At 35.9% G+C, this 24,219-nt stretch overlaps 1 protein-coding gene across 1 annotated transcript in view; it reads left to right on the top strand.

Moving 5' to 3' along the window:
• Positions 1–24,219, top strand: part of TTC29 (tetratricopeptide repeat domain 29) — a 125,098-nt gene that overhangs the window by 33,310 nt on the left and 67,569 nt on the right. The window contains exons 6-7 of the mRNA XM_058804312.1: positions 10,724–10,936; positions 13,551–13,636. Coding sequence (XP_058660295.1) covers positions 10,724–10,936; positions 13,551–13,636 — 299 coding nt within the window. The remainder of the gene's footprint in view (positions 1–10,723; positions 10,937–13,550; positions 13,637–24,219) is intronic.

Below are 24,219 nucleotides of genomic sequence, written 5' to 3'. Positions count from 1 at the left end.
ATAAATTCATGAGTATCTATGCAGAGGAAATATGCACGTTTAAGCAGAATTTCCCCAATTGGTTTGCCTTCAGGCAGAAATAATTTATATTCAGATATAAAAAAGAGAATGTTAATACTGCAAAATGAAGTACTAAAAAGGTTTAAAAAGGCAAAAGTTAAAAATGCTTGTGAAATTTCATATGCTTTTGTGTGTGTACAATTTGCAGCTTTATTTTAATTATATAAAAATATAGTTTCTTTTAGGAGATTGCTAAGTATAGCCAGAATAAAATTCACCTGTGGGATGGGTGGCCCACATGCACCATCTACATTAATAGAGCTTTATGATGTTATCTGTGCTGCAAGTCTGCCAAGCCCACTTAAATAGACAATCCTCCATAGTATAGTGTAGAAACGTTGTGCTTTACACTCTGATTGCATAATTGCAAACAGCTGGTAAATAAAACAAACCAGGGGGACAGCATTTGTGAAGAGAGATTAATTTCTTCCTCACTGCCTGTGGAGTGCAGAGCTGTCACTGGTAACAGAATTGCTGCATTTGAACAATCCAGCCTAACTGTGTTATGTTTCCCTCATAAGGCTATGCCCAGAATCTGAGATCTCCATACCATTGTATCCACAAGCCCAGGTTAGACACTGGAAGAAGGCAGCCTAAAATGAATCCAATCTCTTCATTCAGCAACAAAGGCAACTCAAATTAGCAGCTAAAAGATAGGTTTTTCTATCCTTTTGCCTGTGTTGGAGATTCTGTTTTGTAAGCAACTTGTCTTGGTACCCAGTTACTTTTGTGATTTTTGATAAAACATGAAGCTCATTATCTTTCTCCTTTTTATAATGACATTTGTCATTGTGTGGACCAAAAAGAGGAAAAGTATTCAAAGATATATATTCCTATGTAATTTTTTTTTAGGAAGCTTGTCTGCTAGTTAAAACGTGACAGTGGCCTAAAGGAGAGTCATAGTTCTAGAGATTTAGAGATTATCTATCCTTTCAGACAGGAACCACAGGTTTGTTCTGCATTTGTACAGTACCCTTTCCTCTGTGCTTCTACAGCATTTGTACCAGGTTTGGTGTGTGCTGTGGTAAAGTAAAGCTGGATGAGAACATGCTGCTCCCTGGCCAAGCAGAATGCTGCTGTCCCAACATGTACAGCAAGTTCTACCTGCCTTTCTGTCTGTCTGGAGTTTGGATCAATGTCTATCCTCAAGATCTTAATTTTCTAAAAAAGTGGTAGGAACTTACTGTCCTATTGACTACTTACCAAATTTGGTTGAAACTCACTCCAAAAGTAGTTGAAGAACAGGATGATTGTATAGATTTGTTCCCTGTGGATATTACCCTAAATGTATCTCTTTGTACTGTTCATTGTCTGGAGAGAACATACATATTTACATAACAGACCAAATCCAGTAGTAACCAAATACCATTGGTTTATCTTGATATTCCCCCCTCCTCGCCTCAGGTTGCATATCCCAAACTACAAACTTCTCTGATTTATTCCTAGTTGTGATTTTTTTTTTTTTCCCCAAACAACTTATTCAGGAAAAGGCATATAGGAATAGTTTAGACCTAGGAACATACTCACTTGTTTCCAAATCCTTTGTCTTTAACCACATAAACCTGTTGCTTAGTTTTAAGTTATAAAGAGTCTCCACATCAGGCAACTTAAAAGACAGCAAGAAGCTTTCCCTTAATGGGACATGAAATTCTGCATACCCAGTTTGACCATTTAAGGTACTTCCAGTCACTGATTTTCAATGTATCAACTGAAGCTAATTCTGCTTTGTTATTCTGCATTTATTCTATCTCATGAAATGGTTATATTGTTTTCTGATTGCTTAAGAATTGAATATATAAGTTGGCTGGGAAAAACATAATTGTAGAGCATAATTTAAAGAATTTATGCAGCAAATTGCTAGGAGTTACTCTTTGGATATTCTGCTTTTCTCTGTCAGTGAGAAGCAGCCATAAATCCTTCTAGATTCTTGGCAGGACAGATTGAACAGGTTTATTAAATAATTGAGCTCATCCTCCTGCAGGTGCACAAAGTAATTCCCCAGCAAATGACATCATATTATTACAGGGCTGTTACTGGTATTGAGATAACAAGTACTGTCTTGAACTGATGTTACAGAAATTAGGAATATTTTCAGCTCAAATTAGCAGTCTTAAAGTCTGAAAAAAGCTTCTGAACATGCAACATGAAAGAAAAATGGGCCTGTTAAATTCATAAAAATACTCTTCATAAAATTATTTTTATTCTTATTTTTAAAATGTTTTGGTTGGTAATGAAGGTATTTTGAATAAGAGAACTCAGGAAAAAATCTGTAGTGATCCTCCTTCTGAAAAGAAATCTGTGAAAATGTAATACTTTCTATATGATTTTACTTCACTTGATTTAAATCAAGGTTTATTATTAAGCACAAGGAAGTAACAATATTCTTTACACTAAGAAAAAGTAAGTTTCCTTAATCATTTTATGGTCACTCCCACTTTCCTGGCCTAACTCTTCAAATGAAGAATCTTTTAGTTCTGCTATACACCTGGAGAGCAGTCTGTATTCTTGCTTTCTAATAAGCTTTTCAAAAAACATTCACAGCAGTGCACAGGTGCTGATTCTGAACTATCATTTGCATTGTCATTAAAAGTTTTGACATATGAAAAAAAATCCTAAATTAATTTCCATTCCTATGTGTTCAGTGATTGTAAGGTTCATTTTTAAGTCATAAAACTACTGTAAAAAAAGCTGTGGCTGTTTACTTGAACGATGAAAGATGTATCAGGAATATTTTAGAAAAAACATTTGGTTTGTGCTTGAATATCGTATGTTGCACTCAGGTGAACTGTTTATATAGGTACAAATCATATTCTGAATGTTTTTGGTATCCAATATTGCTCTGTTTGCTTTATGTGCATGTTCATAAGACTATGACATTTAATGAAGAGATCTTTTTAAAGTATTGATAGCCATGAGTAAATTATACTGTGTTTGATCTGTGTTAAAGATTCAAAGTCCAAGATATTTGAATAGAACTTAGAATAAAAATGTAATTAGGTTACATCCCTAAAGTCTGATATATCTTTAAACAAGACTGCAAATGAAACTTTATTAAAACTTCAAATGAATTATTTCTTTGCTTTTTTAAATTCTTTTTCCCTCTCTTCTCTTTCATGTCTATTACTGACATTGCTGCTTGTATTTTACCTGTCTTTTCCAGGGTATTTTAATTATTTACTGCTTAATGACTAGTACTGAGATGAAGCTGCCCTCTCACTGAGTTTTTTTTCTTTGCTTCAAAGCTTTGAGAGGTCTTGGAATACTGTAGTTGGACCAGCAGTTGTCATCATAAACTTTCCTGGAGGCAGTGTTTCCTTTCAGTAATTGATAAAGGAGGCTGTTTCCAGAGGTGCCTTTCCAGTGTCACTGAGAGCTGCCAGGGTTGCATGTCCTCAGCCATTACCAATAATCTGGAGAAGCCATAGGTAAAGCAAACATGAAGCTGTTAATAAAAATAAATCTTGCTCTTCATAGAATCCTTCAGGTTGGCTGGGATCTTAGCAGGTCATTAATCCAGCTGCACTTCTGAAGTAAATCATCTGCACCACAGAACAGCTCCAGTGCTGGAGTGCTGCATCTGATAATAAATTTATTATTGGAAGCTATAGAAAGTAACAGGAACTGGGGGGAATCTGAATAAAATGTAAACACTGCCAAAAAAAAGTATTTAAACCAAGGCAAGCATTTGACACAATTTAGCAAAAAAATTAATTTGGTGAAACAAATCTGCTTCAGTATCCCTTCCTCTATTTAAAAGATAATGATCATATTAATCTTTGAGGTTGAATACTAATATAACTTGTTTTCATTATTTCTGTTGAACTTAAAAAACTCTTAAGCCCTGAAAAACAGAATTCCAAAATATGTGCCATTCATCCCTGAGTTTTCTGCTCCCTTCTCATTCTGGATTTAGATATCCACCCATAGACATTAAAATATTTGTGAAACCTGAAATGGGAGCATCCCACTGAGTGTGGGCCTTCTCTTATCCAGAGCCTGGAGTCCTAGTGAGTGTGAGCTTCCTGAATGCATTTTGAATCTTGGGCAGCCTTTGCATATTGAACAGAGCACTTTGATGCTCTGCAAGCATGAAAGAAGGCTTGCATAATACTGTGAAGCAAGAATTCCATTCTCTCTAAATTAGGTGTGTGATCATTCAGCTAATGTTCAACATTGTTTGAAATGTTGTCCTCCAGATTAAAATGGATATATATGAAAAAATGTTTATTTATATACAATCAGAAGGCAGCATGTGACAAATGCTGCTTTCATAAAATGTGTTAACCTAAAAAGATAAAGGAATTTTAATGGTAAACCAGAATTTTGCAAGTTGGTTCATTTGAATATGAATGTAAGGCAGACAAGTTAGTGGAATTTTCATCTGGGATCTGTTTGGTTGTCTTTTCTTTTCCCCTTGCTGGTCCACAGTATACCCTTCCCAAAGCAGCTGTCATTTCAGCTGCCTATGGGAAAACCCTCCTGTTTTGTAGCTCAGGAGTGCTGGCAGCAGAAGGGGAAGGGATTAGAGAGCAGCCAGGCAGCCAGAAAAGCCAGCATTATCCCTACCTTGTGAGGTGTCTCTGGGAGAACCCTTTAAGGAAGCCCTTGTTAGAACAGGTTTGATATCCCAGTGTGCTGGTGGTGTGATACAGAATCTGTGAACTGTCCTGCTGCGGGTTCTGCAGTCTGCACTGCCCTCTAGGTTTGTGTGGGTGTATTTTGAGTGTTTGAGCTTTAAGGCAAGTAATATAGGTCCTCAGAGGACAAGACTACATATGCTCTAATGCTCACTGTATTACTACAGTTATGATTTGCTTTTCAGACAACACACATTTGTTTAAGTAATGTAAACAGAAATAATGTATCATCATCTAAGGTGCAGTACCTAAGACCAGCCTGGCAGTCCTTCACCCAGAGAAGGGAAGATAAAATACTGTCCTTTTCCACTGCAATCAGTCAGTCTGCCAGTGCTACATCTCAGGTTGTGTGTGGCTCAACTTTCCTTTTCTCTCTTCCTCTCTCCTTTGTGCCTTCAAGTGCCCTACTTCTCAGGCATGGCTTCAGCTGGCCTTAGGCAACTTGGACTCCAGGGTAAGACTCCACTACACTACTGGTGTAGTGTCAAACTGGAGGAATGGTCAGAATACCCCATGAAGAGCCAGCGTGTTCATTGCAATATTCTTATGAACTGCCTACATCATTTTGCTAAAGCTCATGTGGAATCTTTCTGAAAAAAAAAAGAAAAAAAAAATCAGCTTCTCTAAAGTAAATTCACATAAGGTTTTACTCGTTATCTTAAAAATATTCACTTTGATTGTTGGCTGATGACTGGTTTTGTTTGAGATGAATCTTGGAGAGTTATGGAACCACAAAATTTTATCTTAAATCCTTTCTGCAGTTTTTTTTTTCTTGTTTTTTTTTTCAGCTGGCACATGAATTCAGGTTATTGCATGTAAGGGCTGTCCCAGTGGCTTCTTTACAATTCATGTTACCTCAGGAGTCCAAGTTGGTTCAACTGAATGAGAGGCGTTTGCTGAATGAGAGCCTTGTTTTGTGTTTCTTGTGAACCCATCTCTGTTAAACACTTTTGTAACAATCTCTGTGGCAGACTTAAGTATTTCAGCATGAGTAGGGCTGTCATAATTGAACAGAGAAACTGAGCTTAATACAAGTAGTTCAAGCAGTTAGACTGAAATGTAAGCATTTATCTTTTGAAAGACAATAGCATTTTTGGTTTTTGTTACCATTAGCTGATGCTTCAACCAGATTTTGTGTTCTCATTGTGTAGTGAAATAACTGATGGCCAAAGATGCTCTGGATTAAAATACACTGTAATATCCACAAAGTTTATTTTACCTTGAAGTTGTTTTAATCTACAGCAGAATATTTTCTGAAGCCCTCAACAACTGTTTGCAATTTAGAATTAAATGTGCTTCCTGCTTCTAGTGGTGCTGCTGGGGCAGGTTACCTAACAGACCCGTCACTTTTCTTGTGCAGTTGTTTCTGTGGCATTATTTTCATTGGCAAATATACAAGCTGATAGAAAAGGAAATCATTAGGTGCTCTCAGTATTGCTGAGGCATGGAGCTAGAGCAGGTCAGTCACTGCATTTTGCAGATTGTGACATTTTAAATTACCTGTGCACTACTGGAAGCAATCTGTGGACCTAATTAACATCTCACCTAATTAAAGTCAGGAATGTATGTAGAGAATGCTAGATAGTTTTGCACTGCCTTTATTTGTTAAATACCACATTATTCAAATTTGAGTCTCTAATTTCAGTATTGAAAACTCCAGGTTTGTGTGCTGTTTTCTTAAGTGGGAGTAACTTTTTTTTTTCCTCCTTCAAGTAATCAATGCACTGCTGAATGAGTTCATTTTAATGCACTCAATCATGCCTCTAATGTTTGTAGCTTACGGGCGCAAGCATCAGTAATGCAGGAATGTTATATGGCTTTAGTTTGGGCCATTTCATAAAATATTCATGGAATCAAAAATGTGCATCAAAATAGCGGCTGGGAGAATTACATTTATGTGCCTGCTTTTATGGCAGCTCCACATTTAAACCCATTTGTGTTAATATCTAGTCAATCTTTCTACTTAAAAAAAAGACAAAATAGTAGTCTCCATACATACCCCTTTTGGTTTGGTATCTATTTTGATATAAGAAATCTGTATTTTTGGATTGGGTTTTAAGAAGGAGAATTATGAACGAACTTTTAGATGATCTAAAAACATTTCTATATTGACAAAATTGCATTGAATTATTTTGCTTGAATGAATAGATTTAATTTTTTAATTTGAAGCAATTTAGTGAAAACTGTAGCAAAAATCTGTTAGAATTTATTATATTCATATATAATTATTTAAAACTGATTTTCTACCCCCAAAATTATATTGAGACAATGTAGCCTCCCATATTTAAGATTAAGCTGTTGCTGATGGGATTTCCTTTGTTATGCCCTGAGTTATATTAAACTATAAAAAATTATTAAAGTATAAAATTTGGTAGTGGTAGTACATATGTTGTAAGAGTTATCATTCTGGTTTTTGATTCCTTTTGTAAGAAGAGAAGAGAGACATCAGAGATTCTCCAAGTCCATTTGGTATCCACTGAGATAAATTCCGCGCGGCAGTGTGAAAATAAATATGCAATTGCTATTAATGTTGCCAACTGAAAATAGCTTTACTGCTTTGTGTAACATTCTGCAAATAGATTTTTCAAACATGGGTTTCCTAGAAACATTTTCTTGCTTTTCTCTTTGAATTCCTAGACCTATAAAAATACATTTCTGCAAGCTGTTTCAAGTGATTTTCTTACTCCATTGTTTTTTCTTCTCATTTTGCTTTTTTTGGTCTTTGGTTTTTTTTTCAGTTCATAATAAAAATAATTTAAAACTCTGCCTTTTTGCTGCCTAAGTAAGATAAAAATGCTCTTTTTCTCAGCAATGTTCTGCAATCGGCTAATTGCTTTCTTTTAATGTTTTTTCAAGATTTTTCAGATGGTGTTCTATGAATGTCTGCAGGTAACACTTGCAGCAGTTCAGTGTTTAAAAATTAGAATGCACTGGCCTGATCAGTTCCAGCTGAACTGACTCATGACACGGAGTAAACTCACCAGCCCCTTGAAAATATTATTTTCCCACAACATTTGAGTTTCACAAAAACATTATGGATTAAATAAATAAGCTGATGTGTCATTTGCCAGTGGCAACAAAGAATTTCAGTTTATTTTCTTGGAAGAATAAATTCCAAAGTCTTAAATGTTTTACCTTCCATGAATTTGAGAAGTCTCCAAATAGCTCTTTTGATTTGAAAGAGTCTTCAGTTAGCAAATTCCCTTGTAAGGGCTTTCATGTCAGGAATTCCATCTCTTCCTTGTTTAGGAAATGAGCAGGTGTTTTGGCTTTCTGTGAATCACTTTCTTTTTAGCATTTCTATGAACAGATTGTTTTACATTTTACTGTGTAATCTTTCTTGGTAATTCAGTGAGGCCAAATGTAATGTAGATCCACTTGAATATTACCAAAAAATCATATTACTTAATCATTTTGTAGCTTGATGTAGATGGGTTGTTTCCAAAGAGGTTTCACTGAGGTCTGGCATAAGGAGTGTCGGGTCTCAGCTCCCGAGAGCTATGATGGGTATGGAATGTATGAGTTCCATTTCTAGTCTGATAGAAACTTTCTCAAGGGGATACTGCAAGAAGGGAGCTTGGTAAAAGTCATCACACCTGATAGCTCCAGCAACCTGATCAATAGTCCTTAAGATTGCAAGTTTTATTTACCTAAACAATGTGTCCTGTTAAGTGATCATGTTCAGTGTCAGGAGAAACTCAGATACTGTTCAGCTTCATGGTGATACCACTCATTTGTTTGCTGCTTCCCATTCTTACTGAAAGTTCTTGAGTAACACATGAATCAAATTCTAGTAAAGAATCCATTGCATATGTAGTTTATCCCAATGACTCAAATGTATAATAATACTCTTTCAAAAGAACAGTTTCTTTATTAATGAACTTTGGGGAGAATTCCAAGTAAGACTGTATGTGCTTATGAGAAACCAAGTGAACAAAATGCTGGCTCTATCTATTAATGTTACATTTTAACTCAACTTTCAATCATTTTTACAAACCCAACATGAGTTTCTTCAATATCTTAAATCTGCCTTTAGCAACTTGAATAGCTGGAATGCTGTTGACTGCAGTGTTGACTGTGCCCTCAGAAGTTAGCTGAACTGGATAGACAAAAACTCAAATTAGAAGCCTCTTGAGAATAGACAAGGGTTTTCATCTGGCTTTAGCAAATCTGTGTGTCTATTGTCTGTTACATCTGCTGTCAGGGAGTCTGTTAACAGCTTGTACTGGTTGTGATAATTTCCCTTTGCCTTTCTATTTGTGCAGTCTGATGTCTAGTGTGTGATATTTTGGGAAGAATGTATAGAATTTTTCCTGTTTTCCCAGTGTGTTGGGCCATCTCTTCAATACCTGTCCCTGGGTAGAATGGAACAGAATAAAGCCTGCTGACTCCCTTTTCACCTGGCACTGCACTCTTCACCACCTGTTGTCTCCTCTGGGATTCTTACTTGAATTTTAGGCTGTAGAGCCATAAAATTATTTGTCTATGGCACTCATTTAATTCATTGCGTCTTTGAAAGAGGAGCTTCTTGTGCTTGTCAGTTTTAGTTGAACTCGTTTTAATCATCGGAGAAACTTAATATGAAAATAAATTTTAATTCTAATAAAGATGAGTTATGTTTTATATTGCAGAGTTGAAAGCATGGTTATAAAGGGGTAACATATGCAAAAGACAAATCTAAATTGAGTTAATAAGAGAAATCTGTCATAGCTGTTCTGCTGCCTCTAGGTTGGCTAGAGGCCTGGGGAGATAACCTCATTTTCTCAAGGAATGCTTAAAGAAGATACATCTCCAAGCTTTTCTCCTTTCCTTTCCTATGGCTGGGAAGCAACTTTTCTGCTTCCTGGTTCTTTTTCAGTTTGAATTCAGCACTGTCAAAAAAGACTGCCAAACAGCAATAGTTCCTTGTGAATCACATCTCAGAAAAGGTGCAAACTACAAACATATAAATGAACCTATTTATTGGGGTTTTTTCAGCTGTTAATAGAAATGCAGTTAATATATTGGTGATCTATGGGACAAGATTCCTCCATCACATGCACACTTATGAAGGCAGGGTCACATTCACAGTTCTCCCTGCTACAGAAGAGTCTTTGCTAAACAAGATATTGTGACTAGAATGCTTTCTTTAAAATTATTTTTGTGTAAATAGTCTTATCTTACCTGCTTCCCAGCAATACCCATTATGTATGAGAAAAAGGTTTTCTATTCTTTCCAAGAGCTTTGAATTTTCATTGTCCAGCAGGTATGGAAATCTCCTAGACTGATTTTTATGCACAGAGGTAAATCCAGCTGAAGGTAGAGGAAAAACGACTTGAATGTGAAAATGAATTGAATTCCATCTTCAAACTTTCCTTTGCCTTAAAAGTGTTTGAATAACTTACTGTTGAAGACCTTGGAGTATATTACTTCAGGCTCAGTAATTAATCTATCAATGGTTAATGCTCTTGCAGTAAATCTGCTAGATAAACTCACCAGAGTTGGCCTTGCAATAACTGCTGAATAAATTACCTTGCATGATAATTCCTTTTCTCATTGATTAATTTGTTTGAATGAAGGTTTTTAGTTTTTCTCCACAATTCTGATACCTTTATCCCCCACACTTCAAATCTTTCACCACAGGTTTTCATTATGGTAAAATAAACTTGAGGAATGGTTTCAGCTGTGATTATTTATGCATAGATGAAATTTTAATGTATAAGAACGGCAAAGGCTTTATGAATCTAGAATAAAGTTATTTTCTAGAAGATCCTGACTTTGCATCCATGGAATCACACCCCCTCAACGCTGGGAATTTACAAAGGAAAGCTAATTAAAAATGTGATAAATTTAAATTAGAGCGTTACTGTGTACTGTGAAATTTGATTGTGTTTTCCAGTGATCCGTGGGTTATGTATTCAAGAGTCTTGAAAAATCTGTGGAATGTTTGGCGACAACTTACTTATAATGATGAAATTATTATGGACTACAAACTTTAACAATTTCTGATGATTGCACTGATTTTAATTGGGAATGATGTTTTTCAGGTCATGTCACAAAAGCTGCTAAGCATTTTGAAACCTTTTATGTGCTAACAGAGGGCACATCCTGGAAGGATGAGACAGGCCACACTTACACTTCACTGGCATGTCAGCATCTCTGGAGAATTTATACATTGCTAGCAGACAAAATGCTGGAAAATAAACAACACCAAGAGGCCATCCAAATGCTAATAAAAGCTTTAAAGATGGCCAAAGAAGGTAGGTGGAAAACAATGCTTTCCTATTCCTTCATTCAATGTGCAGGCCATGATTTTCCCAAGAGTTAAGTAGAAATTGTCAAGGGTTTGAACGGGTGATTATTTCCTATGAAACTTAAAGACAAATGCTATCAATACTCTTGCAGATCTCACTGAAGCAGAAATGCCTTCTTGCTGTCTACAAAGAAACTTTTAGGTTCCTCAAAGCTCTATCTCCAAAAAAACCTGACAACCTTGTGGGAACAATAATATAAAACTGTGAACCCACAATCAGAAAGTGAAGTCACTGATGGAAGCTGAGGTCACTGATTTTGATTGGCTAGTCACTGTTGATTTGGCAGTTTTTGACTTATATTATCTGCTGGAAAAGTTACCTTTTCACTCTACATGGTTACTTTATACTTGAAAAAAACAGGGTTTTATCATAAGCAAAAAAAATTTTCTATCTTAATATGCATAAATACTTTTAAACTGAAAGTAAAATATTACAGAATTGCAGAACAACAGAGGTAGGAAGGGAAACCTCTGGAAATCATATGGTGGTCCTGAGCAGGCTGCTCAGGATTACATCCACTCTGGTTTTAGTATTTCCACAGGTAGAGCCTCCATAACCACTCTGAAAAGATTTACTGCTGTTCAGACACCCTCACAATGAAGGGTTTTTTAAAAATACATATTTATTCAATATGAATCAGCAGGTGCGTTAGGTTTTTTAAATTTAATAATGTATGCCAAATATTTAATCTGTAGCCCAGTCTTTAACTAGTTGTTGGAATAGATAAACTGTCCAAAATGGCAAAAAATGAAAATACTCTCCAAATTTAAAAATAAGTTCTGCAACAATTAACATTGTGACTGTAGAGGTCATAATACAAGCTTGTAGTACTTTCTACAGCTATTGTCTATAATGTATGCTTAAATTACAGCTACAGTTACACTCCTCTTAATATTAGGTACAGTAACTAGAAGAACTGCTATGAAATTACATATGAATGTCTTTTTAATGCTAGTGAGAACTGCTGGATATTAAGTGATTGTCAAAATGGATCTTATGTATTTCCAAAATTTATTTTGACCAGGTGGGTATTCTGTTTCCCTTTTTTCAAATTTCAGATCAATCACTTTCACAGCTTCCTGAAGCATGTTGCACTATGCACAATATATGAGCTGTTGTTCTCTTTAAATTTAAGTTTTAGGAACTTCTTTCTGAGCAGTTCTCCAGTCCTCATTCCAGAGCCATACTGGCTACTGCATGTTATCTGTAATCTACTCTGTCCTTCCGGACCATCATCTGTGTTTATGCACTTTAGGAATGAGGATTAGATATTACCTGCTTCAGACTGTCAAATCCTCTTAAGCAAGGAAGAAAGTTCTTTGTGTCCCTAGCAACTTTTAACTTACTATTCTTATGTGAAACTATATTTCTGTATCCTTTTGTCTTATTATCCCTTATCCTTTTAAGGGGTGTTGAGTATTGGAAAAGACCATCAGGTTTTTGAGTTACAGCTTTTTAATAATTGTAAGTAATATATTAAGTGCTATAGATAGAGCACTGATATGACCTCAGCAATTATTATCATTCAGAGAGTTTCCGAACTAGGTGTAGGCTTCTGTGTGTTTGGACAGAAAAAGTGTACAACTGTAAGGAGACAATCTCCCTTTTCATTGTAACTGTATTTGTTTATGCATTTTACAAAATACCTTGATATGCACTTATTCTTCATGTTGATTTTTCACTATTTATTGTGTTGGAGCAGATGGATATTGGGCAAGAGAAAAATTGGATTTTTGGCTATTTTTAATATAATTTCATCTACAGGGGTTTTTTATGGCTACTCATGATCTGGAGGGAAATTTTTTAATATAGTGTGATGCTTTAAGAACTACATAATTAATTTATATTTGTTTTGGTATCAAATAGACTATTTTCTCTTGAAGGAGCCATGCAAAAGAACCAGCAAGCAGTGTTTGTTAGACTGGTATCAGTAAAATAAAACCTGGCATGGAAAGGTGGGATGCACCTTAGCAACAGCCTGTCCAGAATTTTCTATAAGTACAGCTTGCAAGTATAAGTTATCCATTTTTTTAGCTATTTTACCCCACAGTAGCTAGTAAAACAGACAGGAGAATAAGGAAGATGAAAGTGGTCAACTGGTGGTTCTCTCTTGGTGTTTCACCAAGATTCACATTAGCAAAATGTGTGGGTTAAGATACATTTTGTGTTTATATATATGAAGGTTTATTACCTATTTGTAGCCACATTTATTTTATATTGAGTCTATATAGGGAAACTAGTATAATTTTCTAATGTGAAGACACTAGGACCATGATTAAACAATTAATGACACAGAACTTACACATGTTAATTTGATTGTACTTTATTACTGGAAGATATTTTCTCTGACTTTGCTTAACTTCCTTGGTGAACTCCATAGCCTTTATTTTTAATTACTACTGTATGTTTTCAGAAAGATACATGGGGGGGTAAGGAAAGGGAAAAATTTACTACAGTATTTTGACATGTGTATCTTGTTTAAGAACCTGCAAGAGCTGTCTGTACCAATGTAATTTTGTTCAGATCATGCTGGTAACTCTACCTTTTACCCTTCCTTTAGGAGGTGATATAAAGATGCATGGAGAAGCAGCCTATTGCTTAAGTCTGGCATATCATTTTTGTGGAGAAAATGAGACAGCATTAGCAGTAAGTTTATTCTTTGCTTTAGCTTTCTCAGTATCTTCCTCTGCCTCCTCAGCTTGTTTGGCATTTGCAGAGTGGGAAAAACCTTGGAGAAACTTGGCTCATGGACCTTTCATAACTTTATCTAGTTCTGTAGGCAGGGATCCATGTGGCTCAAGCATTTGTGGTTCCAGTAAATTCCAGAACTGACTGAGTCCAGGTTTTCATGCTTGGATCTGTAGAAATAATATAAATTGACTGTTCAGGTTATATGTGACTAGCCTTCCTTTTCTTGTATATATGTGAATATCAAACAGTCTCTATTTACTACACCAGTTTTTTAAAACACCAGTTTTGCAAATTAGTTTGGTACAGTGTATTTGTGAGAAACAATAAAAAATATCAGTTCACACACTTACATTGTTAGAACATCAGTAATTTAGAAGAAATATTAATTGCTTTTGAAAAGCTGTAATGCTGATGCAATTTCTGCTGTGGATACTTGAGTTCAAACTCCTCTTCTGATGTTTCCCTTGAGCTTTAATAATTCTGAGACAATAAGAGCTCTGCATGTAGAATTCTATCCTAAAAGGAGGGTTTCCTTGCTTCCTCATAGGTCAGTGTGAGAGGAAAGATAAGCAGCAACTTGATTCTTTTGTGCCTGTCATCAATCACAGGCCTCCATGATACTTTTAGAAATGTTCTGTGGAAAACAAATTTGAATATTTTGTTCATGATTATTGCAATTAATCAGGTGGATAATTTCTCTTTCTGTTTGTTCTTTAACTGCAGAATGACTCAGTATTCTATTAATGAACTTGTTTTATAGATGTAATTGATTGTGGGTATTTGTTGAGATGGTTTGTATTTTGTCTTTCTCAGAAGCAGACCAATAGAAGTCCCAGAATGAATTCAGCATGTGTATCAATATTACTTGCTTGACTCTTGCAGTGTAGGATGTGTTCTAGATTTCTGTCTGTTTTCATTTTTGTTACAATTTTTTAGAAGTTATTGACCGCCTTTATACATTATTCTTCAGTGCTGAAAGTCCTGTCTTCTGCATAAATCAATTGAATGATGGAAAGGGGGGGCTGTTCTCAGTGAATTGCAGTTAAACCTGTAGCTGAATGTAAAAATATCTCAAAACTAAAAAGCTCCAAATAGTTTTATAAAATTTTATCTAATAGTTGCCACATCAACAAGAATATGATATTTGATCTTCTACAAGAAGGCAGTGTGATAGATTAGACAAGAATTTTTTGTACTTCAGTTTACCTGTGATTATTTTTGCCTGACAAGCATGCTGGCATTCTTACCTGAGCAACTTTTCTCAGACTCTCAGAAACTTAATTTAACTTCTCATTTCACATAATATACTGTGTGATTTCTGAAGAGCAGCAAGATAAACAAATGTGCTAAATGAAGAAGCCTGCCTCTTAATCTCTCCAGAATATACAAAGGATAAAACTACCCTTGAAAATGTTAAAAATATTAGTTGTCCTGGCATTGTTTCCTCAGAATCAGTTTTGACTACATTTTGTAGCTATTCCCTTCATTGCTCCCCCATATCTCTTGTTAGAAAATTACAGCTTCATTGGAAGTTGCATTTCCTTTTGTTGCATGCAGATATTTTTTTTTAAGGAAGCTTCTGAAATCCTGAATTTTTTAATGTACTCATTTTAAGTATGTAACCAATAGGTAGTACCTAATGTTTTCAGTCCTACCAAAACACCTGACAGTTAAGGAAAGCAAAGTGCAAGGGCAAGAAGGTCTCTGTAGTACAAAAACAAGGTATACATTATATTAAAAGTATAAAATGTTATTTTAACAGTAATGGAAATACCAATACTTTTCAGTGTTAATAAAACAGTGGCATTTTCTAATACAATGACATTACCAATAATATTACATGAAAAACTTTTAAAGTACTTTTGTTAAAATAAATACACTGTGTTCTCTGGGATGAAGAAAAAGGGGTACAGTTTTAGCTCCTTTTGTCCTTTGCATATCAATATAGACGGCAGTAAAATATCCGTGGTTGATAGTACTGATGAGCAGAAGTTGTCTTCACTCTCCAGTTGGAAATCATTGCCTAAAATTTCCCCTTCTGTTCTCAGTTTAATGGTCTCTGTATCTGAGGGGAGCTCAGATGCTTACGGAGATGAAATCATTGCCTCCTGTTCCCAGGGGCCCACTGGTTATCATTACACATAACATGCAGACAATACTGCTAGGAGCCAGTTTGCCTCATGGTAATATGTAGTTCATCACCAGCTTCTGTAGCATGCTAAAGAGGTCTTGCCACACAGCTTGGGACTATTCGGATGTAGACTCAGGGGTCTCAGCAGTTATTTCCCTGCTTTGCATCAGTTTTCATCTTCTTTATCCCTTTGTGCCGTGGTCCACCTCAGGCAGTCTCCTTCTAGGGGAATCTGAAAGGAGCAGCTGTTACAGGCACCATTTCCTCCAATTGTTGCCACTTGGTTCCTTTTGCTCTTTAGCCTCCCTCCCCCAACATGCACACTCAGGATCATGCATATGAACTTGTTTCTCTCATTCATGTCTTCCAGCAGGGCAGAGAAGCATATGTTCAAAATAGTCATTATCTGATGCAGTAATTAAAGACTGAAATGATTGAGCTGCAGCCTATTCTATAAAAAATGCAGTCACTTTGTATCAAACGGGCTGGTTCTGTTAGAGAAGGCTTTTTATGTGCTAGGGACTTGGTGTTTAACATGATTTCATTTGGTGTATAATTTTTATAAATAAGTTGAATTTTATTTGATATATATGATTGATTTCAGTGGAGCTGCTTAGATATAAAAATATAAGTGTGTGCAAGTTTAAAAGCCTGAGAACTAATTACGTTCAATAACAGTGGGGTATGTTCATAATATTTTTCATATCATCTGGTTTCTGATTTTATAATCAAGCCTAATGGTTTTACAACAAAATATTAATAGTTCGCATTAGATAGATTTCATCTTAAACATTATAGATTTTGTCATGGAGAGTTCTCCATCTGGGCTAATTTTAAAGTAAAAGTTACTGTTTACTTGTTTTTTCCTCAGACTCATTATACAAGCAGAATATTAAGTGAAATATTTCTGTGTCATTAGAAATCTTACATAAAGTATTATAATCTAATGCTTGATTTGCAATTTTTTTCCTTAAACTGGGCTTTCAAGAATTCCTCAAAGTGTAGGGTATCATGGATTTTTTCTCTTTCAATTAGAGTTGCATCCCAAATCATTAGGAAAAATCCAGTTCTCATTCGTTATCTAAGTGTTAGGGTTTTTTAAGTGTTCCTTTATTTTGGATATTGAATCCTGTGCTTCAAATATGTTACACATTTAAATAATAGAAGCAATGTTCATGAGTACTGAGACTCATGCCAAGCTAATGTGGTAATTTATGACATAATGCTGTCTGCATGAATTGTCAGAATTACAATACACAAGCCACAGGCATAAAATTATCAAGAAAATTTATGAACTTGCAAAGACATCTTCACATTCAAAATGACCCTGTTACAGCAATCAGAGGTAATTAATGGCGATAAACTTAATTTCTGAAAAAGTCTGTGTCAAAACAACTGGGAATTTTGTCTCCTCTCATGCAGCTGGGGAGAATATGAGTGGGGTGCAGGTATTCTGAATTTGGAATGTACAGTCTATTTTATCTGATTATATCTCATTATATGGATTACGCCCATATGGATGGATGGATGGATAGATAGATTTGGTAACTCAAGGAGGATCTTAGCAAGTAAAAGAACTCCAAAAGGTAGAGTGAATGTTATTCTCTTTTCTCTCAAATATTGAGTAAGGTTGTTGAGAAGAATGAGCATGTGAAGTTAGAGGGCTGAACTTCAAGTCAGTGGTGAATAGACCACTGAGTTTGGGTTTAAACTTTCGTTATTGTTGCCCAAAAAAAACCCCTCTCAAATGGGGACTCGCAATACACATCCAAAGATACTCTTCAATGGAAATTATTTCAAACTTCCTTCTTTTAAATCACACATGTGATTTAGAAGTCTAAGTGATCCTCAGCCATTAGTAATTAAGTGTAACATTTTCAGCTTAATAAATGGCATCACATGCTTGGAAAAACATGTTAGCGTGCCAGTTTAAGAAGTCTCATCATTCCTAGAGGCTCCACTTTCATTGAAGTGACTTTTAATCTGTTTTAAAAGCTCTATTCATATAGGAATTTAGTGGTTTTCATGTCTGAGGAATAAAACCCCAAAACTTTGAGCCTTCTTAGAAGGTAGGCACTTTTGATTGATTTTGACACTGGCAATGGATTGTGTACAGAGAAATGAGTGGCCCATCTTTGAAACTGTTAAATTTCATGTTCCTGGAGGGTCCCACTGCTGCTAGACACTGAAGATAATACAAATAAAATTACGTAAGAGAATTAATATTGGAAGGGAATTTTGTCCTGACAAAATAGACTCACTCAAATGCTGAGGCAATTAAGAAATTAAAAATTATTTGTGTTGACAATACTAAAGAAGACCTAGAACTTCAGGAAAGAGATGAATGTCTGATCATTCAGCTAATTTTTTGTTATTAATTTAGCACTTAATTCTTAAAGTGAAGGAATGACAATAACTTTTTATTTGGACATGAAAGTTAACAGTCTCTTAGCAAATGAAGGAGTTCTTTTGTGGGTTGAAGGTAGATAAGATTTTTCCTATCTTAACCAGTTCCTTGAAAACCTGTGGGGAAAAGGGTTCTGATTATGAGAAGCAGCAATGCTACATTCCTTCAATACTTTTCTGTACACCACACAGTTTTGCAGCTTGCTGCTATGGTGTCCACTATGCTTGCCTTGAAACATGGTACCATTTTCCTTTTCAGTCTTTGGTTCAGATTGAATTTTCCTTGGTTAATGGCAGCATAAGAATTCCCTTCAGTTATGTGGATTTTTGTCAAGATAAATTTGCCGCAAGAACATCCTCTGTAAGAAAACACTCTTAAATGCAGTCCTGATGCAGAATTACAGTAGTCCAGTTACACAAAAATTATAGAGTAGAAGAAACAAAAAATATTAAATACATTAAAAATCTATTACCTGATGATAAAAAAAAAATCACAATTCCACGTTTTCCCACAGCAACAATACATGCTCTAGCAAATTGTTGGTATTGACTCTACTCTTTTGGAGTCTCATGTTCCATAAGAAACACCATGAATGACTGGATTTCCATCTCATCAATTACAGTTTTCAATTCATTCATTCATATATCCCAAAAGAGTAGGACTACCATAGTGAGTTGAAAGTTTGAGTGCTCAATCCATTAGATAAATCTATAGCACTTTTTCAGAATGTTAGAATTATCTGACCACTGGTGACAAAAAGTTTAAAACCTCAATTTTAAATAGGGCTATGCCTGGATGACATTGTTTTGTTTGTTTCTACTTCTGAAACATATGAAAGTTTCTTCTTTATATATATTTATAAGATTATGTAGCCTTACTTAAAATATATATATTAAGCATCCTGCATTTGGAAGTTCTGCTATTTAACATATCAAATGTGGTTTCCCAAACTTCAAAATCTGTTTTTTGTAATATTTTTACTCTACTTAAAAATGATAAATTGTAATGTTTTATTATTCTTTATTTATTATTTTATTATACACACACAGGCAGAAGCACTTAGACACACTTTCTGTATGAGTATAGAAAAGAACTGGAGGGGAGTGCAGTGCAGCACTAGTTAAAGTATATTTACATCATCATAGAGATTCTAAGATCAAGAGAATTGTTTGCATAACTCTGAATTATTTCTGAGAAATTGTTCCTAACTGTTATGTTTGAACTCAGAAGAAGCAAACTGCCCTTGCTGGGGGTTTGCTCAGGTCTAATATCTTGAAAAATTGAGGACAAAGCCATAAGAATTCCTTGAGCTGCTCTGCTAGGGAATAAGTGTCTTTACATCTGGTTTGCACAAGGCATGGGGGGCAGAGCACTTGGCAGCCATAGAGCCTCAGCTCAGGTCTCACCTTTTTGGTGTTGCTGCTGGGATGGAGCAGCCTCTGCTCTCCCCTGGTGTGCACAGTGCAGGTGGCTCTTCCTTGTGCTTTCCCAGGCAGGTTGGCATCCAGACTGGGGACACAGCTAGACGGGGTCTGCTTCTGGGAAAGAAGGTTATGGTTAGCTTGTCCTGAGATTTCTGAAACTCCAGTAACTGTCTTCTGTCAGTTATAGGGTGTGATTTAGGCATTTGCTCTGGAATCCATTGAAACGTTTTTTAGAGTAGCGAATAAAGCATGCTCCTAAATATGCTCCTTTTTTTCTTGTTCTCCCTTTTTCCTTTTTGGGGTTTTTTTTTAAAGCACCTGCCAATGTAAAATTTCCCCTCATTTAATTCCCACGTTGGATTTCTAGCTTGGGTGGGCTACACCTCAGAACCTAAATGCTGTACATAATTGAGGAAAAGGTATAGCTACAGCATGTCTAAGTCCGTATTTTGTTATCTGATAACAATAACATACAAGATCTTAGGAACTGCCAGCCCATTAGTGCCCTTCCATTAGTGAAACTGCACATTCTATACCCAGGGCTGTGGAAAATAGCTGAGGAACTGCAAGAAAAATTTTCTAATTTTTTTAGATAATCTACTTACAGAAATCAGATTCTTAATGTGTTGTGAGAAAGGAAACATTTGTACCCACACTGTACAAATTCAGGAATTTCAGTATTTAAATGTAAATGTATTTATAATCTGGGAGGTGTTGTTTTCCATTGTATCATTAATTCTAATGAACAGATTATTAAAAAAACCTCTCTAAAGTAAGCCTTTTAAAATTAGATTGGTTACTCAAATTGGTACAGTTCAAGCTACGGCAATTCACTTATTACATATGTTTTTAAATTTCAATTCAGTTATTCTCAATGACTTTGGGAGGACAAGTCATGTGTTCAGGTATTCACAAATGCTTAACAACTTTGCTTGATCAGAATCATCCATGGCTAAATTGCAGAGTAGGTCTTGATTCAGGCATTAGATCTTGAGGAATTTAAAATTTATCACTTGATAGATAAATAACCTGAGAAGTTAAAACACTGAGGCATGTCTGTGTAAAACTGGGAGCTTGGTGCCTGCTTGCTAGAAGCAATTTGTTTTGCTGTTTTGCTTTCAGCTTATGTATTATTTCAGAGCTGATCAAAAGAATTGGTAGCAAAGTGTGAAATAAATTGTACTTCTAAAGAAATCGATTTCCTATTCCTTGGTGCTTTAAATGATTTTAGTAATATTAATATTTAAAATATTTCTGTCTGAAATCTTTTTATGACTGCATATACAGTAAAGGTCCCCATTTCATTCAGCTGTTTTTCATACTAGTATATTACACAGTAAACACTGTAGAAATACTATATTTTAGCACTGAAATGGATGCAAAAGATCTCAAGTGTCTATTTGCATTTATATGACTCAAGTTTTATTCAGTCAATAAGAACAGTCTTTTCCTGCATTACATGGGTTAAAACTTGAAGAATATAAGGTTTTCAGCTGAATGAGATCCTTTGCTGAACTTCTATATTGATTTACAGAAAAGTATCCACTACATTATCTAATTTAAATTGGTTTCATACTTTACTAGTTTATCTCTGCAGTTTTTACAAATGTTATGCAAATTTAACTGTTTGTTTGTTTGCTTGCTTGCTTGCTTGCTTTTAGCTAGGAAAGCTGTGTAGTTAAAAATATCTGTTCAAGATATTAGTAAGTATGAAGCAGAATATTTATAGGTGCTTTGTCTAAGAAGTAATGGGCATTTAAGCATACAGGTATATATATTATGGTACTATTAGCTTAGCAGGCTACAGTGATCTGACAGCCACGTACATTCATGTAGAAGCAACAATCTGATAAAAGCAATCCAGACATCTGGATCACAGTCCTGCATACAAAAACATTTCTTAAAAATTCACATTATTGCACTTACCCCAGTTTCCAGTCCTGTCCACCCTTTTCTCCTTGTTTCTTCCCCCGGCTCTGCCTTTGTCTTTTATGTGCTTGCAGAATCTCACTTTTCCTTTACAAGTCACCTCCATCTGCTGATGTGTCAGAGTGGCCCTGGTGCCACACATCACATAGAGGAATTCTCAAGATGAAGGGCTGTATTCACATCACTACTTCTGTCTCAGCACTGTTTCATGCTTGTCACTGCTCAGCACTCAGCGCCACACTGCCTTGTTTTGTCAATAACCATTTATTTGTTGCTGGAATAGTAGCAACCATTACATCTGACCTCCCTGTTTCATCAATTATGAATAGATTATTGGATGTGAACATCTGCAAAAGCTTGCTGTTGAACTTACCTCCTGGCTGGGATTAGATAAAGTATTAAACTGTTGTTTATTGTCAGGCCAAAACTCTACTGGGAAGCCAGGGAATTCCAGGACTAGCAGACTCCCATCAGCAAGCACCAAAAATTGTTTAGTATTGCCACCGTTTCCCATAAGATCGTAGCCATTTATTATTTACACTTATTACTAGTTGTTATAACATACTTGATAAAAGCTCTTGGCAGGCACAGTGTTTCCAGCTATTGTCACATCTGTCAGGATGGAAAAGATACATAAACTGTTTTTTCCTCTGATATTGCTGTTAAAGGGTAAAAGATGAAGCTTCTTCACTCCAGACTGTTAAGCCATGCTTTATTTTGAAGAAATATGTCAACAATGGCTGGCTTGGAAAACATTATATTCCTGTCCTAAATATAGATTGCAGTAACCTTCACTAGGGCAATGTCTTTTGCAGTGGAAATTTCAAACTGTACAATAACAGTAAATGAAAATACTTGGATTTGATGTTTGCATAGTTTTTTTGCTCTGAAGAATCTGGATGACTTTTTGAACATTTTTCAAATATGAATTAATAATAAAACTCTTTATTAGGTATAGGAAATAAGAAAATTATTATTTCATTCCTGCAAAGTTGTTGTTTAAAGAATTAGAATTAATATAATTATTGGGGGCACAGAAGTGCAGAATTAAGTATACTGAGGCAGAAACAAAAATTAACTTTTATTCAATCATCTGTACATTTCAACTCTTTAAGCTTTCTGTGCAGCAAAATGAAACATACAGGGTGAACTCCTGACCTTGTGGAAGCCAATAGAAGTTTGAAATTACTCTAGGGAAAGGAACCTTTTCAATTAGTTCCTTGTATTTACATATCATCCATTCAGAATCAAAGCAAAATGTACATGCCTTGAGTATTATATGAGGCAGACAAGACTTGATACAGGCAAAGAGCCTTAGGTCTGATCTTGATAGACTGTTAAGGAAATGAGTGAAATGTTTGTCTTCCTCCCTTAATCCTTCAAGCAGATGCACACACAAGTAACCTGAAGCATGTGTTGCTGAATGTTTGTAGAGCACAAGGGTAAACACTGCTCTTGATAGCCCAGTAGGTCAGGGGAGGAGGAGTGTGGACTGTATTAGTTACCCACAGGGAAAGTGGAGCCAAGCAGCACCTCCGTGATAGCCCTGTCCTAGCTCTGGAAAGTCTTCAACAAGGGTGTTCCCCTTTGACATTTGGCTTGGACAGACTTCCAGCTGGCTTCTTCTACTTCCCTCCCCTGTTCCTGACCCCTTGCTGCAAGATGTGTTCTTATGCATTATCCAAATAAAGTCCCTGGAACAGGAGTTCTGGAACAGACCAGTTTCACCAATTCCAGCTGAATTCTTCCTGTCTCTGTAAGAAGACTGACAACATTTGTGGATTTCTAGTAATTTATCCAAGACTATAGCTGGTGTAAGTGGCTGAGGGCAAGGAGTTAGCATTCACAGGACTGAGTTGGTGAATTTTAGTTGTGAGTAAAGAGGGAGAAGTAACAGTTCAGTCAAATCAGGCAGTGCTGTCTCTTTCCTGGGTGTGACACCCAGTTTCTGTATCCCTGAGCTGTGAGCATGCAGGTGGAATATGTGCAGCTTCTCCCCTGGATGCTCACTATGCCTGAGCACATTTAGCATTGCACAAGGTGTGGCTTGTGGTACTGGTGTGTAATATTCCTGGGATCAATGAGCTCTGCACATTGGGATCAATACATTTCATGAACAATACCCTTTTCTTTTGCTGTCCAACCTCTCCCATGCTCTGTTTTGGCAAAAAACAAGAATTCATCTGGGTTTGTATTGTGAAACTTTTCTTTGATCTTACTCAGCATGGCCACAGGTGTGTAACCACTCAAATTATGGCAACAAAGACAGCACTTTTTTGTTATTTTTAAATATGCATTTCTGGGGCAGCTACTGGTCAGAGTTCATTGAACTGCAGAGTGCCTATGCATACAATTGTATGGTCTCTTATTTTCACTGGGCTACATCAAAGTGATTGTTTAATAACCATCAGAACTAAGTGGTTTTTCCTGAAAGTATTTAAGAGGTACGAAGTGGTATGAGTCCTGTACTCTCACTCAACTGCATTGTCTGTCTGCCAACAGCTATTGTTGGCTTCAGAAAAATACTGTCAGATGCTGCTAGCCAGGCTGGGCCTTAGCCTGCCACTGCAGTGCCTGTCAGGAATCATTAGCTACTGATCTCTTTGACTAATGGTCCAGTTGATTGTTTGATTCATGTTCAAGATCT

The sequence above is a fragment of the Ammospiza caudacuta genome, chromosome 4, assembly GCF_027887145.1.
Source record: "Ammospiza caudacuta isolate bAmmCau1 chromosome 4, bAmmCau1.pri, whole genome shotgun sequence".
Lineage (NCBI taxonomy): Eukaryota > Metazoa > Chordata > Aves > Passeriformes > Passerellidae > Ammospiza > Ammospiza caudacuta.
The sequence above is the reverse complement of the archived record's forward strand: the minus strand, read 5'-3'. Positions and strand labels throughout refer to the sequence as shown.